The sequence below is a fragment of the Lichenostomus cassidix genome, chromosome 1 (genome assembly GCF_008360975.1).
Source record: "Lichenostomus cassidix isolate B80296 chromosome 1, HeHo_3.0, whole genome shotgun sequence".
In the NCBI taxonomy this organism is placed as follows: Eukaryota; Metazoa; Chordata; class Aves; order Passeriformes; family Meliphagidae; genus Lichenostomus; species Lichenostomus cassidix.
In genome coordinates, this window is record NC_139479.1 from 107,723,264 (window position 1) to 107,740,460 (window position 17,197).

Here is a 17,197-nt window from a genome sequence, read left to right on the forward strand (position 1 = left end):
CTCCAACATTCAAGATGCACACAAACCATGGAAGACTGCAGTGGCATACTGATTGTGCTCTTTGCTCCACTCCATTCATAATAATTCCAGGGCTGCATCTGCTTTTTTGACAGCTATTAGCTTTGGAGTTGCTTTTTTCACACAGTTCTTATAACCACAAGGCTTTGTATTCTGACTGGCAACAGTCAGCTCATAGCCTTGTAACAACATGTAAGCAAGCAGAATTGTACCCTCACATGCACCACTTCAGGCATCTTCAGACTGAATTCTATCCACACTTTTGATTTCTCTATCCTGCTTTTCACAGCCTGACCTACATCTGTAATTATCGTTTTATTTTAATTAAAAATATGATGTTTTCCTGAAAGTATGAGATTCTGAACTGAAAATGCATAGTCATGTGGAAAACAACTCAATTGCTAAATATCAACATGAACTAAAAGAATAGCAACAGTAATATTGTATGTCATGCTTTAGGGTGAAGAATTTTGATGAATTTGATGAAAGCAGATTATCATCGAATAATATACATTTCCAAGTATTTTTTGAAGTTCTTTACCAGGATCAAGACTCTTCTCTCATGCCTAATAGTCTCTGAGATTAAATAGGTACACAATGTTATCTCTGAGAATGTAAATAGGTACACAAAATGGATACAATGAATGGTAAACTCTGAAAGCTCTTTTTAAAATCTTCAGCTTGTTTTGGATACTTCTGTTGGCATTTATTACAGAGAGTACAGGAAATAGAATATCAACCTGTATTAGGTAAAGGAAAGAGCTGAAGATAGGTTACTTAAATAAAATATTTATTTCCTAATAACAGGTTTAAGTTCCTAATTTTACAATTCCCAAATTATATGTTTTCTGACTCTTCAGAAACAAGGGTTAAAAAGATTGTCAGAGATAAGTCTTATCCAAACTCATCATTACTTTTTCATTTTTCCACACACAGAACTATTACAATTGCTGTGCTTTGAACCAAACTGTTAGAGAATATTTAATTTAGGTTTCAAAAGAGGATGTTTGCAATCAAAGTCACAAATTTCTTAAACTGGGATATTGTTTATGCTAATCCTAAACAGTGTTCCAGATCACTTAATGAAAACAGGATGATACACCTTCCTATGTTCTGTGACAGGCAAAACAAGAAGCTACAAATCATTTCTTAAAAACAAAACTGAACACCAACATCACCCACTCAACTCCAGGAGGATTCCTTTATAAAAATGAAGGATCATAACAAAATAAAAACACAACAAAACCCAACCAAAAAAAATGTAAAAAAAAAAAGTCCAAATCTACCAATTTCAGAAATTCTTGCCATACTTTTCAATTCCTGTCTCATTTTTAAAAAATAAAACCCACAAAACCGCTAAACAAGATCTTTTACTTGCTTATAAACAAACAAACACCTAAAAATACCTGGTCATGACTCTCTGCATAAGCAATGTATTTTTCTTCATACCGTCTGTTTGTTAATGTATGCACAATGTTGCCCATATTCCAGTCTTCATCTTTCAGCTCCTTAATTATCTACAGAAATAAAAGAAAGATCACTGTAAAGTTATTGCTGTTTTAACTAAAAACACATAACATTGTCCTGGACCAGAAATTTCCAATGGATTGTGAACTGTATTCTCATGTTCCCAAGTTTTGAAGTGATGAGCTTTCTCTGATAATACAAGGAGATTTTTTTTCTTTCTCAATTTCACCACATAAATATAATAACTAGAATATATTATTTCTCCTCTAGCTCGCTGGGGAAGCACGGACAACAGGATTTGCCATTTATCATGTGAATCCTCTGATACAGAGGATAATTTGATTGATAGGACCTGCAAGAGAGCACTGCACCAAAACCAAGGAAGAAATATGTGGGCCACACACCTACCTGCTTCACAATATCAGGAGATGCAACCCTGGCAAGCTTCCAACTAAAGCTGAACCACTGGGCACTATGGTGCCACCTCCTGATTTTCAGCAATTTAAATTAAATCAAATTAATAGGAATTTTCTGCCTCATATCACATTATTTCGTCCCTCTGCTAAATCTAGCTCAATTTCAGTGTTCGTTTCTTTCTTTTTTTCTACACCACTTTTTAAACCTCCATTGATCACTATGACTTAAATGCATATACTCAAATACAGAGACATAAAAATAGAAGTGATAAAAAGGCAACAGCACCAAGATGGCCAATATCATGCTGTAAAGTTTAACATTCTAATTGTAACTGCCCATATACTCCTAAATAGTCTTTTTTTATCTTTCTTTGTTGATTTTTTTTTGAGTCCATAAATTCTGTCTCTGAACACATCCAGGACCCTGTGCCCCATCATATTATGTATTATTTCTATCTAGAATCTGAACTAGTACAGCCTCACTGTTGTGAAAAGTAGTTTATCTTTCTTACTTTTACAGATCCCTCAGAATTCTTTCATGGAATCTTTTGGAGATTATTCAGTTTTTAAACTGCTTTTAGCAAGTTGCCTAGAAAACTCACTATTAACAGGTATGTCCTTAAAAACTGGAGTAAAATGAAAGCAAGCAGTCTAGGAGAGTTTGATAACAGCTGATAGATTGGTTTCTTTCTCCCTTCCAATCATTTAAGCTTTACTTTTCCCCTTCAAGAAATGTGGCAACAAACTGTTGGCATCAGCTCTTTCAACTCCATGTCTCTACTGTGGTCACTTATTTGCAGTTTCCTTGGCAAGGAGCTTCCTGCCTGCATCACACAACATTTTTGTACAATCCCAGTCATAGCTGATTTGCACCCAACATCCCCTCAGTGTCCCATGCGTTCCCATGCCAAGCACATGTTTAAACTGGAAGATGTGAGATTTCCTTCAGTTAAAGAACAGAATTTACTGCAGCACAGTTATGTTTCCTATCCCAGTACCGCGAATTAAATCAAGCAGACCATAGCAGAGGTTGCTAAATTAGATTATAAATGTCTTGCACTTGTAAAATTCTACAATCTGGCATTTTCCTGTTTTAATCCTTGGCCACTTGCATTTTGCCTTCCTAGGAAATTGCTCATCTTGCCTGTCCTAAAGCGTGGTAAGGAACAAAACAAAACCCAAAACACTAACAAAACTCCAAACATCCCAATTAGGTATTGGTTGTTAAAAAAATATGAGCCCTTGCTGCATTCCAGGACCTAAATATCTAAATTGCACATTCCAAATTTTAATGATGCAGTCTGTTGGAAGAGCTGTCAAGTTTATCTTCTGAAAAGAGGTTTGAAATCCATTTTTCAATTGGCCCTCTCCCTCCTAGATACAAAATTGAAAGATGCTGCAGGTAAGTTAATTTTTTTATTATTATTTTTAGCTACTCGCTATATTTATTGAAGCATTAATGGTCATACAAAACACTTATTGTTTTCAGGTCATCATGACAGCCTGAGGATTTTGGGCATAATCTTCTAACTGAAGATAATCTAACTGAAAAACATTCCCTAAAACATCAATAGAAACCTTTGCAGATCATTTAATGTTTTATGCCTTTTCTTGTGAATCTCTGTATTAAGGAAAAAGAGATATAAATGCTTACTGTAGTCAGAATTTATTAATACATTATTTTTCTTCATAATTTACGGAATTTCATTATTTTTTTTGTAGCCCCCTTGTATCAACTGCAGGTGTTTGTGCAATTCACTTAGGTTTACTTTGCTTAAACTTTCAAGTCTATCTATATTCAATGTCAATTACCATGCCCAGTGTCAGGAAGGTTTACTGCATGTTTTTGGAGCAATTTTTTTTTTTTTAATATTTATATGCATATGTTAACTTTTTATCCACCTGTTCAAATTCAATATAGATTACACATTCTACAGCTGTTGCAAAATACAGGTTATTTCAAAGACATTGAGCTTATGTGTATTGTATGAAGAAAACAATTACCAGCTGGAATGCAAATCCCAGCTCCTGAACTTCCTCACCTGAAACCTACATAACATCTGACAGCTCTCATTTCAGCCTCTAATACCTGAGCTCAAGCCTGTCAGAATTCATTTCAACAGCACATTAACACAAGAGAAAGCCAAACTTGTCAGAAGGATTCAGAAGTATTTATGTGTATGCACTGACAGAGAAACATCCCACTTTGAAGAGCAGAATGTATTTTTTTAAGAAGTTCTCACCTGTATCCACTTATCTGGAATAGCCATGGCTAGTCGATAATCAAAACCCCCTCCTCCCTCCGCGACAGGACGACAAAGAGCTGGCATTCCAGAAACATCCTGAAACAGAGAAAACAGCCCACAACATCATTTCCACAGCACTGCAAATATTAGTCCACATTTTCTACCCTATAGTAATACTTGTATGCAAACACTCTATAAACAGTTTCACAGATTGACCTGGTTAAGGGAGAAAAGAATAAATTTAAATCAGTTATTACTACACCCAGATGTGCTGTTTGAATGCAAAAGTTACAAAGAAAAGCATTATGACTTTTCTCATCAAATACTCTACCTCAAGATATTTTAATAGAGTAGATATTTGAATGGGAAGAGACCTCAGTAGATGCAGAGTTTGAAATAATTAGCTCTCTTGAGCTCCGAGTAATCAATAGAAAGTACAAAGTAGTCAACAAAAGACAAATTAAACTTTCAGTTTGTTTATTGATATTTTGCATAAAGAATGGCGTAAAAAAAGGTTAAATATTAAGCACACTAAGGAAGAAAAACACGATCTCTACTCTTTTCCCAAAACCAAACCTATTGATCCAGCCAGCCCTGGAAAGTGACATGCTCTTACCGCATAATTTTCCAGTTTCATATGGATGGAAGCTGACTATTCTTAAATTTGTAATTCCAGGTTATCAAAATATTTATTTCACCATGTTGTTAGGCTATTTTATCACACAGCATTCTTTTCTAAAGTTGTCTGGACAGAAAATGCAAGTCTCCAATAATTGCAAAGTACCCATCAGTACTCAATTTTATTAACATTTGTGGGGAAATAGCTTCTCACTGACAGTGCTTATGGATTAACAAATACCTCTTGCATCTACCCAAGAGAATTTATGGAATTAATACTGACTAGAACCAGGCCTTAATTAGGAAGCTCATTCTGGTTTTCTGGATTCAATCCAGTTTTCAATCCACTTGCTGCACTCCAATAGTGAAAAAGAGATTTACACTTGAAGTCATACACATATACAGGGATACACACTGACACTGACACACAGGAGGAGATCAACCACATCACCAGGAAGCTCAGGGATGGCATCCCCTGGGTGGAAGGCAGAGCTGTCATCCAGAGGGACTGGCTGGAGTTATCAATCAACAGAAATGTCACCACAGAATGTCACCAAGTTAATCCCGACCCTGGGATGGGCTGCCTCCTGCATCCAGCCAGGCTGGGGAGCAGCTCTGCTGGGAAGGAAGGGCTTGGGGCTCTGGGCCAGCAGCAAGCTGAGCAGGAGGCAGCAGCCTGGCCTGGCAGCAGGGATGGCCAGCACATCCCAGGCTGTGTGAACAGCAAAGCCAGGAGATCAAAGCAGGGCTTTATCCCCGTTAGACAGCAGCCATTGGATCACACAGAAAACTGCATCCACATTCCACAAAAATGTAAAAAACAGTGAAGTGGAAATTCTTTACAAACTTTTAGATGTGATAGAAGCTCAATAACTCTCCTAAATCAGTCAGAAAGGATAGACACAGACTAATGGTCTGTAGGTTATAGAGGACACGATGATATGAAACAAAAGCCTTTTTCTGTGATACTTGGACAAGGTTCAAGTCTGAGATTTCAGCTCCCATCTACTTCAGTCACAATATTGAAAGCCAGATTCTTGGGAAGTAAAATTCCAAATTTAACAGTATTTATATCTAAGTTTACCAAATTTAACTGGGCACAAAAAGGAAAATCAATTATTTTGTTTAGTATGTCTTCCATCAAATATACTTCTGCCAGGAAACTTCCTAGCCTGGTAAAGCTCTCAAACTACAATCCATTACAGATCTTCCATGCAGGGGCAAGGAGGTGGCAACATGAGATCCAAGGGGGATCAAAAAGGACTTCAGGGCCTTGGGACAGTTGGTAAGGGAAGCTCAAGCAGAAGCAATATTATCCTCTGTAACTCCATATGAGGGCAGCAACACTGAAAGAAATGGATGGGCTGAGTCTATTAATACATTGCTCCATGGCTGCTATCACTGCCAAAACTTCGGGGCTTTTGACAGTGGAAAGGCCACAGCACCAGGCATGCTGCCATCAGACAGGAATCACCTTTAAGTGATGTTTGTACTGGAACCAGTTTTAGTGGGCCCATGCAAGTCTCATGAGCTTTAAGAAGACCCAAATCCATGGGGCTGCACCTGGGTTGGGGCAACCCCCAGGACCAACCCAGGCTGGTGATGAACAGATCCAGAGCAGCCCTGGCAGAAGGACTTGGGGCTGCTGGTGGGTGAGAGGCTGGACATGAGCTGTCAGTGTGCTCTTGCAGCCCAGAAAGCCAAACCTGTCCAAAGCCCCGTGGGCAGCAGGGCAGGGAGGAGATTCTGCCCCTCTGCCCTGCTCTGCTGAGACCCAACCTGCAGTGCTGCATCAGCTCTGGGCTCCCAGCACAGCAAGGACAGGGAGCTGCTGGAGCCAGGCCAGAGGAGGAACCTAGGTGATCAGAGGGATGGAGCAGCTCTGCTGGGAGGAAAGGCTGGGAAATTTGGGATTGTTCAACCTGAAGAGAAGGCTTTGGGGTGACCTAATTGTGGCCTTCCAGTAGCTGAAGGGAGCCCACAAGAATGACAGAGAGACCTTTCTGCAAGGGTATGTAGTGACAGGACTAGGGGGAATGGCTTCAAAGAGAAAGAGGGTAGGTTTAGATTAGATATTAGGATGAAATTCTTTACTGTGAGGTTGGTGAGGCACTGGCACAGGTTGTGCAGAGAAATTGTGGCTGCTCCATCCATGGAAGTGTTCCAGGCAAGGTTGGATGGGGCTCTGAGCAAGTGGAAAGTGTCCCCTGGTCACAGCAGAGGGTTGGAACTTGATCTTTAAGTCCCCTTCAACCCAGGCCATTCTATGATTAAACAGCTAATGTCTAAGCATTTGTTCAGACCAGCTTTGAAAAGGGCTGCATATAAAAATAGAACCCACAGCATACTGTTTCTTTCCCTGTTTGTGTTTATCATACTTCAGGCATGACAAAATTTTACTTATGATTTTTTCTTCCCATTATAAAGAACTTTAATCACCGCCTTATTTGGAAGACAAAAATGAAAAATAAGCATATACTCAGTAACACCTAAAAAATTACCAATTACTAAGACAGTGAAGGCACAGAATATGAAAAAGCTGTAAAACTCATCAATTAATTACATTAATTAAGGAATATATTTTAATTAGTTATGGCTAGGGAAAAGCATTTTTCTCACATGGCACTGATTCTACAGGCAAGAAGACATTCTTCACTGCCTTCTGTAATTTTCAATTATGTCAATAGTTTCTCCTTCTGAAATTCTCCTTTAACCATGCAGCATATTGATCAATTCTATGATTCATGTAGCAACTTCCCGAGGCAGAAAATTATGTATTGAAAAAGAAGCAGCTCTCAACTTAAGCAAGAGAAACTGAAGACACATCTTATTAAGAAAAAAAAAAAAAAGAATTTTTAGGCCAGGTAATACAAATCAGCTAAACTCAGAATTTCTTTGGTGGTAATACTTATAATCTATGACTACCTGGAAAATTAACTGATTTTATTTCAAATAAGCCCACAGCTCAATGAAACCACCTCAAGTTTGCTACTGAGTGCTCCCCACATGCTGTTTTGGTAGACTGTCATTTAGCTCTTAGCAGAGGTTGTCTAAAATGGAAAACTTCACCATAAGTAAGAAATGAAGTTAAGCAGTATTTTGTTTCCTGAAGATGAATAGGGAACTCTTAAGAAACATGAACTCTTTTATTAGAAATCTATATAGTACCTAATGATATCAGATGGATCCAACTTCTCTTTTAAACAAAATTAAATATTTAAACATAATAACAGAAAAAAACCCTCAATGTTTAAATGATTTTTCTTGTGGATAAAGACAAAATATCAGTGAAAATATTAATAGAATTTTGAATGCTCTGCTGTTTCATATGATTAAAAGCTTCATGTGCCAAAAATATTTTTCAGTCAAAAATTGATCTCATTTAACTCAAGTAATATAGTCTATTTACTCGTTTAGAAACCTGGAGAAGCTTAATAATAAATTTAAATTAGCCTATATATTCAACATTTATAATTTTATTGCATTTAATTTGAAGGGTAATTGTCAGATATACCAATATAATTTAAAATATGCAAAACATCACTAGGGTTGTTAATCTTTAGTACCACAGAGCACTACTGACAAATGGCTATCATGCACAAGCAACAAACTAATAAAAACAATTCTTATTACAAGTTCAAGGTGATGAAGGTAAAAAAACAAAAAGAAATCGCCACATTAATTAATAACCTATTAATGTAGAGAAAATTCTCAGTGCATATTCAAGTTGTTTTTCCCCACCAGGCAAAGTCTGTCCACTAATTAATATTTTTCAGCTCATGTCACTGCTTGAGTGCCCAAAGTGTGACTCGATAATTAACAGGAAGTTCACATCCTAAAGCAAACTAATCAATATTAATGTCATTGAGGATGGCAAAATGGTCTTACCTCTGCTATGGTTATGCATTCTGGGTGCAACGAATTAATCATGTGATTGGCCAGCATCAGGTAACACAAAGCATCTTCATCCACATGTAGCCCAAAATACTCATTGTAATCTCCACTGAACCCTGTGCCTAATAAGACAAGAACTTCTAATAGCCACAGGCAGGTTTTTTTTTCAGAAAACACAGGTATTTTACACAGTATTTCACTTTAAAAGTATGAAATATATTAATGATTTCCCATCTATTCTCACAGCAACAAAGCAAGATATTAGCAAATCTGGAATTTTTGGTCATTCAAAGAATATCCTGAGTTGAAAGAGACCCATCAGGATCACTGAGTCCAACTCCTGGCCTTACACAGGACCATCCCCAAGAATCACACCCATATTGGGTTGTGTTCCCATCCAATGTGGCACTCCAGTCACAGAACTCATCCCACCAAGTTTCACTTATGCCAATGCTGTCACATCTCTGGGATTGGGCCAAAGCTTACAGCTCCTGTTGTTTTTCCCTTATGCTGCATGTGTTGGTATAAAAGCACTTCAAGTGTGGTTTTCTGGAGCTGACACCTTGTGGAGCAAATTGAGGGATCTCACCCATTCTCAGACCCTCAAGTTTTGGCTGTGCCATCCCATTGCTCATCACTGCCAAACCTGCTCTTGTCCCTTCCTCCTTCCCATCTAATTTCAAGCTCTGTGTGTGAGCCCTCCTAGTTCCTGTGCTAAATCCCTTTTTCCCCTCTGGGAAACAGTGACCTTCATAGCATTATTTCCTCAGAGATGTAACAGGACTGCTGAGATCAGAGCTGATGAAATTGCTTACCAATGCCGTGGTGGTGATACAACATAGACGTAACGCCATCGAATCGGAATCCATCGAAGCGATAGTCTTCTATCCACATTCTCAAATTGGACAGAAGGAATCTCAAAACTTCCCAGCTGAAATAAAAGGAACATATTTTGTTAAGCTTTTAAAAATCTTGGGATCAACTGGAGTTCTCTATACCATGTTCTCTGTTTGCATATATGGAACTTGTACTGTACATTTTACCATTTTAATGACTTCTTCCCCATTTTTCATTAATCCTTCCATAGAAAGTTTGTCTTTAAGTCTTAGCCTTTTTACTGCAAAAAACCCTAAGACTGGAGACAGGAGGTTGGGAAAAACTGTCAGTTGTCTACATAGACATCTAACAGGATAGCACTGTCTTTACACATGTACTGTACTTTACTACCCATACTTGCTGGTGGAATTTTCCTGTCCTTCTCTAAAAATGGTTACACTCTGTAGGAAAAGATATTATAGAAATGGAAAGAAAATTATAACAGGTAAGATTTTCTCCCCAAGATTTTATGGATTTACAGCAAATTTTAGGAGTAACTGCTGTTGAAAAGCTGCCTGTCCCCAGCCCTCCCTGATTATTACAAGTCACATGTCACCAGCAGAGTTCCAAATCATCTACTATGTTGCAAATTTACAGATTTGAAAAGTAAACCAAGGGGAAATTGAGGAGATATATTTTGAAATTCAGAACAGCAGGAATGGGATATAACATGCACACATACAAAGCACGGACATGAAATCAAAATATAAAAGGGGTTCCAAAAGGAGCAAGCATGTGGAAACATTCATGAACAGAATTTGATATTAAGGAATAAAATAGTTTCATGAACAGTTTTCCTACTATTCACCACCTCCTCTCCCAGCACACTGGAATAATCTCCATTTTGACAAAACAAATGTCCCCATCTTCCTTCCTCCAAAAAACTTCTTTATATGAAGGATGCTCAGTCTTGAGTCAGTGGTATTACAGGAAAAGATGAGAGGCTATGGACACACTGGTCAAATCCTGATCTCACCAAATAGCCAATTCTTATTTACTTCCGTAGAATTTCTCCTCCTTTTTGCATGAACTGCACACAGATAGACATTTGTGCATATAAAGATAGAAATAGTACCAAATCAAAACCTCCAAATTTAGGAAATATGAGTCACCTCACTGTGAATTCCCTCAGTTGAACTACTTTCCTGGGCATGCATTATATGACAAGATTTATTTTTTGTTCCATCCCTGCACTCCCCTGCTTCCAATCAGCCAATTCACAAGTTAACACTACACTGGGAAGATCTCAGGAGCTTGTTTGGAGATCCTTTCATATATTTATTATTTCTTAGGTGAGATGGTTTACAGTGAATGAACAAGATTGAGAATGCTCTGATATTGAAAGGAATAGAAAAGCATCAAAAGTCTCACAACCTGGTCACAAAAAATGCAATTTTGTGCCAATGTTTGCTATATCTTTTTCTGACTCAGCATGAAATTCACTGAAAGCTATTTCCTGCAAGCCAAATACTGTGAGAAAAGAGCACAGTATTTCAGTTAATAAAAACAGTATCTTGCCCAGAATTAAGATAATGCATGTACAAAGAGAACATTAACTACTACAAGCACCATCCAGACTTAAAAGTTATTTCTCCTCATTACAAACTGCTTGACTTGATAACCTTAAAGCCCTTAAGATGGTGAAGAGGATTTGTACATTTGTAAAACATACACAGGAGTCTCAAAATGGATAACAAATACAATTTTTTCCACCATTGCTGGCACTGAAGATTGATCTTTGGGAAAAGATGGAGAACCAGTATGAAAACAAATTGTAATGACTTTTAGATGAAAAAGTGACAATAAGAACAAACAAGATGAATTTGTTGCACCAAAATATTAGTTAGCAAATTGATGAGATCAAAAACCTGAGCAGCAGCAGCAGATGTTTTCCAAGCATCTGATTGCACAAGGGAGAGAAGATCATAAATAAATGAATAAATAAACAAAGAAAGAATCATTAACTCCGATTTTAGTCTACACTTGGAAAAATTCAGCTTTAGGATAATTTTTAGGAAGGATAGCAAATACAAGAAGCTATACTGAATTTTAGAGAAGTAACTACACAGCTTCAAAACATAAGCCACAACAACAGGTTTTTTGAAGCATGCAAGTCACACAAGCCATTCAGAGGTTCGTTTTTTCATCCAAGTCAATTTGTTCATGAGAGCAGCAGCATTAGACTCAGAAGCTGACAGAAGTAACAAACGATTTTGCAGAATGCCAGTAGAGGGCAAAATTCAAGATGCATAATTGAAATACATCCACCACAGAAGCAATAATTCAGGAGCATTTCTAAAACAGTACATTGTCCTATTTTACAGACAGATATGGAAACAGGATAGAATTCTTTAAGAATGTAAATTCTTCTGGAAAAAAAAGCCATATCTTAAATTATAGCCTAAAAATGTCACATTTTTGCATATTACAAAATAAAGTTCTTTCATTGCATGCATGATTAAAGAGAGGAAAGTTATGCTGTATCATCATCAAGGAATGGAATGATTTACAGTGTAAGAAATAAAAGTAATTCAGAATTCACTCAGACATTGAAAACAAAAAGTCTTTGCAGAGAAATATTGCTGGAATTTTTTTCCTTACCCTGGAGCCCATAGCCCATGTATTAAAAACAGATTTCTTGTTTGAAAAAGTGAAATGAGTACATCTACATTGATGACCTGGTTTCACGAGGTGATGAGAAATTTAACAACTTTCCTATACTAGGTCAGCAGAAAACCTGTGAAATTGCTTACAAGACACACTTGTTATTTACTTTTTTTCCTCTATGCTAATAAACAAAAAAGCAAAATAACGATTCACCATAAGCATTTTAAATTCCAATCCATGATGAACATGAAATATTTAGATGCAAGCAATGCATTTAAACCAGTTAATTTTTTCACTATGGACAAAGAATAATGTTGGCTGTGTCTAATACAGTTTGAAGATGTAATTCTTGAACCATATTAATGCTGACCTTCAGGAACTGCATTTATTACTATGTACTGGAGAACTGCTGACCTTATAAGAATTGAGACTTTTATGATGATATACCTGTTTCAAATCTTAGTGCTTAATTAACTTAAGACATAGTAGCATTGAATTGCTAAAATATTATTTCTCAAACTACCCTCAAATATTTCAACAGCTGACTGCTTTAAATTCAATCAAAAGACTGCCAAACAAAGAAAATGGCATTCAGTCTAATGAATACAGTGCTAACTATAATACTAACTCTTTCAGTGAATCTGGCAGAAGTTACCTGATGGCCTGAACATTTAGGGCTGATACAGAGATATTCTTTTTTTTCACCACTTCTTACGAGCATAGAGAAGTTTCCCTGTTTAGATGCACTTTGTTGGATTAAAGTTACACAAAAGGGTAACTAGACTTATCCTGTTTGGAAAATAACAACAGCAACAATAAATCCCTTTATATTTCAACCTCCTTAATTTACCACAAGTAATTCTCCTCTGTTATCTACATAATATCATTGCCAAGATGTCAAGGGGTTGAGAAGCTGAAGCAGTGCAGCAGTGCCTCTCTAAACCAAGGGACAATCCTGACTCACATCACTACAGTGCTCTCAACACCTGCACTCCAATTATTCTGAACAGCATTCTGTGGCAATATACTCATCTCTATCAGTCAACAGAACGTGCTAAAGTCCTTAACAGACCCAAAGAACTTTTGTTTGGCAATCCAAACTGCATTATGTCTCCAAAATGGACTGTGCAGACAACAAATAAAAGAGCTGTCCTCTTGGGGCACATGATAGCCTGTGAGCAGAAGGGTCAGCAGCAACATGGCACTTCCCCTATATCAGTCCCTATAAGAGACAGAAGCAGCAAATTAGCTTTTTTCCCACAAAGGCACTGATGTAGAGCGCTAGCATTTTGAGACTTCACACTCCTGGAAGTTCATTGCATGACTGCATCCTGTACAGCCAGAAAATAATAATAAATAATAATAATAATAATAAACCCACCCCAGGCAGTTCTATTTCTTCAATATTAAGCTAACTCAGATTTCAAAGTTAGTATTAGGACACAAAATAACAAGGAAAACAATACCAATTAATAACAGTTGCATACATATAATAGGTGAGAAGTTACAGGAGAATAAAGTTTTCCATTTATCATGCACTGCATTTTTACCATTATTTTAAAATAAACAGAAAACAGCTGAGAAAAATCCTGAGAACAGTCTCCTCTCCATACCCCAACTTCCAGTTGCAGGAGAACTTGACTGATAAAAATTTTCAGAATGGCTGCAATATTCTTACAATGTTATTGAATTATTCCCGAGAGTGCTACAGTGTTTGGGATATTATTAAAATGAATTGATAAGATGAAATTGGTTTTTTAACATCCCCACCCTAAGCAACCAACACAAAAAGATAATCAGTGTGGTCATGATCCCTTCGGGAAAGCAGTTTCAGCTGTTGCACTGTGAAGGTGATCTGGGAGCCAAGGATTTCCAGGTTAGGTGCATAACTTGTAAGGTCTGTACCACTTATCCCTCACAATCTTGCCCATGGATGAGGCTTGAAATTAACACTTTCAACAGCAGTAGATCTTTATTCACACAAAGCTTGCAAAGATGCTACCCATACTGCATGGATTACAACTGCATTTTCTATGACAAGCTAATGGGGAGAGTTCCCAGCTCTCTAAGTCTCCAGCTGCCACTGGCTCAAGACTTCCTTAACAGGGAGTTTGGATCATTGAACATTTAATCTTTATCTTTTTCAGCCATATCAATGATAGCCACTTTTTCCCCCGAAGCCTCTGAATTTAAAATAAATAGTAGCTTTAGGTATAGCTCCCTAAGCTTTTTTCCCCTCAAATTTATCAAATATCTTAATTACTACCCCACTGTCTTCTCCTTCCCTACTTACTGCTTACAATCGTTTGTTGCTTCACCTCTGCTCTTTGCATTGTGAAGTTTTGGTTGTTTTAAAGAGAAACAGATCCATACCATAACCTCTGTTTCACTTGATTATGTTCTGTTAGCTTTGCTACCTGCATAGAATTCATAATGCCAAAAGCTGATAATTTATATACTGAGAGAGAGAAAAGAGTTTGACAGAGTCAAACAAAAGATTTGCAAACTTTGATTTTGCCCTTGGATATCAGTGATGCCAAAATGATTTTGCTTTTATATATTCTTCATATATATTTGTAACTCTGCAGATTATTATTGTATAGTTTTACAGTTCCTAGCGAACTCCAGTATTTTTCCTATTGGACAAAACCCATTTCTAGGCTCCTATCATATCTTCTCCTGGGAAGCAAGGATGAGCTGCCCTCCCAAGACACTTTCCCATAAACAACTGGCAAAGAGGGGAACTTCAGAGGAGGTGGAACCAAGGGGGGAATTACTTCATCATTTGTGTCTCGAACTGGGGATTCCTGTCAATTATGCTAATTTGCTAAACCTGTAAAAGTGTCAAAGCCCTATATCACATGATCTTTTCCCATATTCGCCACTGGAGACCTCAGTTAAAGACCAGCTTTTATATTACTTGCTGTATTAACAACTCAAAAGTGTGTTGTTTTGTTTCTAGGTTCTTTTAAGGCATCAAAACCTATATGTGCAACATCCACACACTTCTAGCATTTCCAGGGATGATTATTCCACCATTTCCCTGGGCAGCCTGTTACACCTGCTCACCCTTCCAGTGAAGACATTTTTTCTGATATATAATCTAAACCTCTCCTGGTGCAACTAGAGGCCATGTCCTCTTGCTCTGTCACTTGTTCCTTGGGAGAAGAGACCAACCACCCCTCACCACAACCTCCTTTCAGGAAGTTGTAGAGAGCAATAAGGTCTCCCTGAACTTCCTTTTCTCCTAACTAAATAGTCCAAGTTCCCTCAGCTACTTCTCACATAAGAGAAGCAGTTTACTTTTCCATGTGTGTGTGAATGTATGTATGTAAATATATAAAATAACAATACTAATATACATTATACATAATACACATTTTTTATATATTTACACTTTTATATTTAAAAATTCTATTAAGCACAACACTGGTTATTGTATAGATTTTCTTTTTTTGTTGAGAGCAAACAAGCAGCGGCTTTGAAGATGCAGAGTATTTTCCATTTTAGTTAAAATTGGAATTCTAGAGTGCCATACCAGACAACAGCCCTTCTGGAACCATTAATCCTAATCCCCATAAGTCCACTGTTATGTAGGGAGAAAACATTTTTATTCAATATGCTGTAAACAATATAATAGCAATATGCATTTATTAGACTTACAGACTCATTCAGTAATTACTTTGGGAAAATGATTTCTTAGAAATAGGCATGTTGTTTATTTATATAGAACCAGATAGAACCAGTAGTTCTGAAGATTTATAAAGGTGTTTTAACTTTTTTTCCCCTCAAAATTCTACTTCCTCTGTTGGAGCAAAGCAGTGCCACACAGCGAGGAGTTACGGCACAGATAAAACAAGACTTTCCCAACTTTCAGCTGCTTGGACATTTGATCAATGCTTTGAAAATACACATAATTTTAGTTGTGCAGGTTGATTCTGCATCAACTCTCGCTTGCATTTTGCCAATGAACTATACATGTTTATGAATATATTCACATGACTTTAGGGAGATGCCATTTGCACAAAAAGAATTTTTCTCCTTAGATTAACTATAGACTATATAAGGGTTTAAAATATCAAGTAAGCAGTAGTGTCCTAGGCTTGCATTTTTCTGGCTAGTCTTATCCACACTTGGGAAAAGTAAACTAATATCAAATAAAGCATTCAGTTATTTGCCCTATGAAATGGAAGCAATAATTCAAATACTGCTCAGCAAAGGTTATGTCCTGCAAAATGTGAATATAAGAACAGCCTTGGAGGCAAAGCAGGTAGGTACTTATTGTAATGAAATTTAATATTCTTGATGCTTTTTGCTCAGTGAGCTTCCTGAGGTAAATAGAAAAGGAAAAAAAAAAGTAAGTACTGAAGACAATTACCTGCAGTTTTAACAGAGCCTGCAGGGCATACACATTTTAAAATAGAGAAAGTATCACATATAATATTACAAAACTCTTTTAAGTGCTGATAAAGCCTACACGGATTTCAGCCACGATTTGGATAATTTAGCATTTGTCCCACTTATATTCTACCCAAGTAAATTATACTCTAATAGAATAAAAAAAATCTTTGAGGTTATTTAAAAGTCTATTCTACCAAAATAAGCTTCTTAGAAAATACTAAGTTTGTTTGGTCATATAATCAACCCTGCAAATTAACAAACAAAATTTGCTGTTTTGCAAAATGGAACTAAATCACAACTTTAAAGATATACCATCAGAATATGAATACAATTTAATGCAATTCATAATTTCCATGATTTAATGAAATTCATAATTTCCATAATTAAACTGAGATCTCAAACAAACAGAAGTTTACTGTTCTACACTAAGTTGCTTTTAAATTAAGTCTGCATGTAGTGCAGAAATATCTAAAAACTATTACAGATCAGGTGACTTTTGGTTTTAAACAGACCATTATCCTGAACTTTACCTGAAAAACAGCACCAGAGTTGAGATGGAGGCTGGTAAAAAAATCAAGTGTCAAGAGAGATTTAACTGCTGTGTTGTGAGGTCATTTTTCTCCCCTGAAATAGTATGCTATTATAAGAATAGAA

General features: G+C 36.8%; 1 protein-coding gene across 2 annotated transcripts in view; it reads right to left on the reverse strand.

The window, feature by feature from the left end:
• GBE1 (1,4-alpha-glucan branching enzyme 1) overlaps positions 1–17,197 on the reverse strand; it is a 132,674-nt gene that overhangs the window by 42,330 nt on the left and 73,147 nt on the right. For both annotated transcript variants that reach the window (XM_085075148.1, XM_085075156.1), the window contains exons 8-11: positions 9,475–9,590; positions 8,654–8,781; positions 4,145–4,243; positions 1,425–1,535 (exon numbers count right to left, since the gene is read on the reverse strand). In XM_085075148.1, the coding sequence (XP_084931274.1) occupies positions 1,425–1,535; positions 4,145–4,243; positions 8,654–8,781; positions 9,475–9,590 (454 nt within the window). The remainder of the gene's footprint in view (positions 1–1,424; positions 1,536–4,144; positions 4,244–8,653; positions 8,782–9,474; positions 9,591–17,197) is intronic.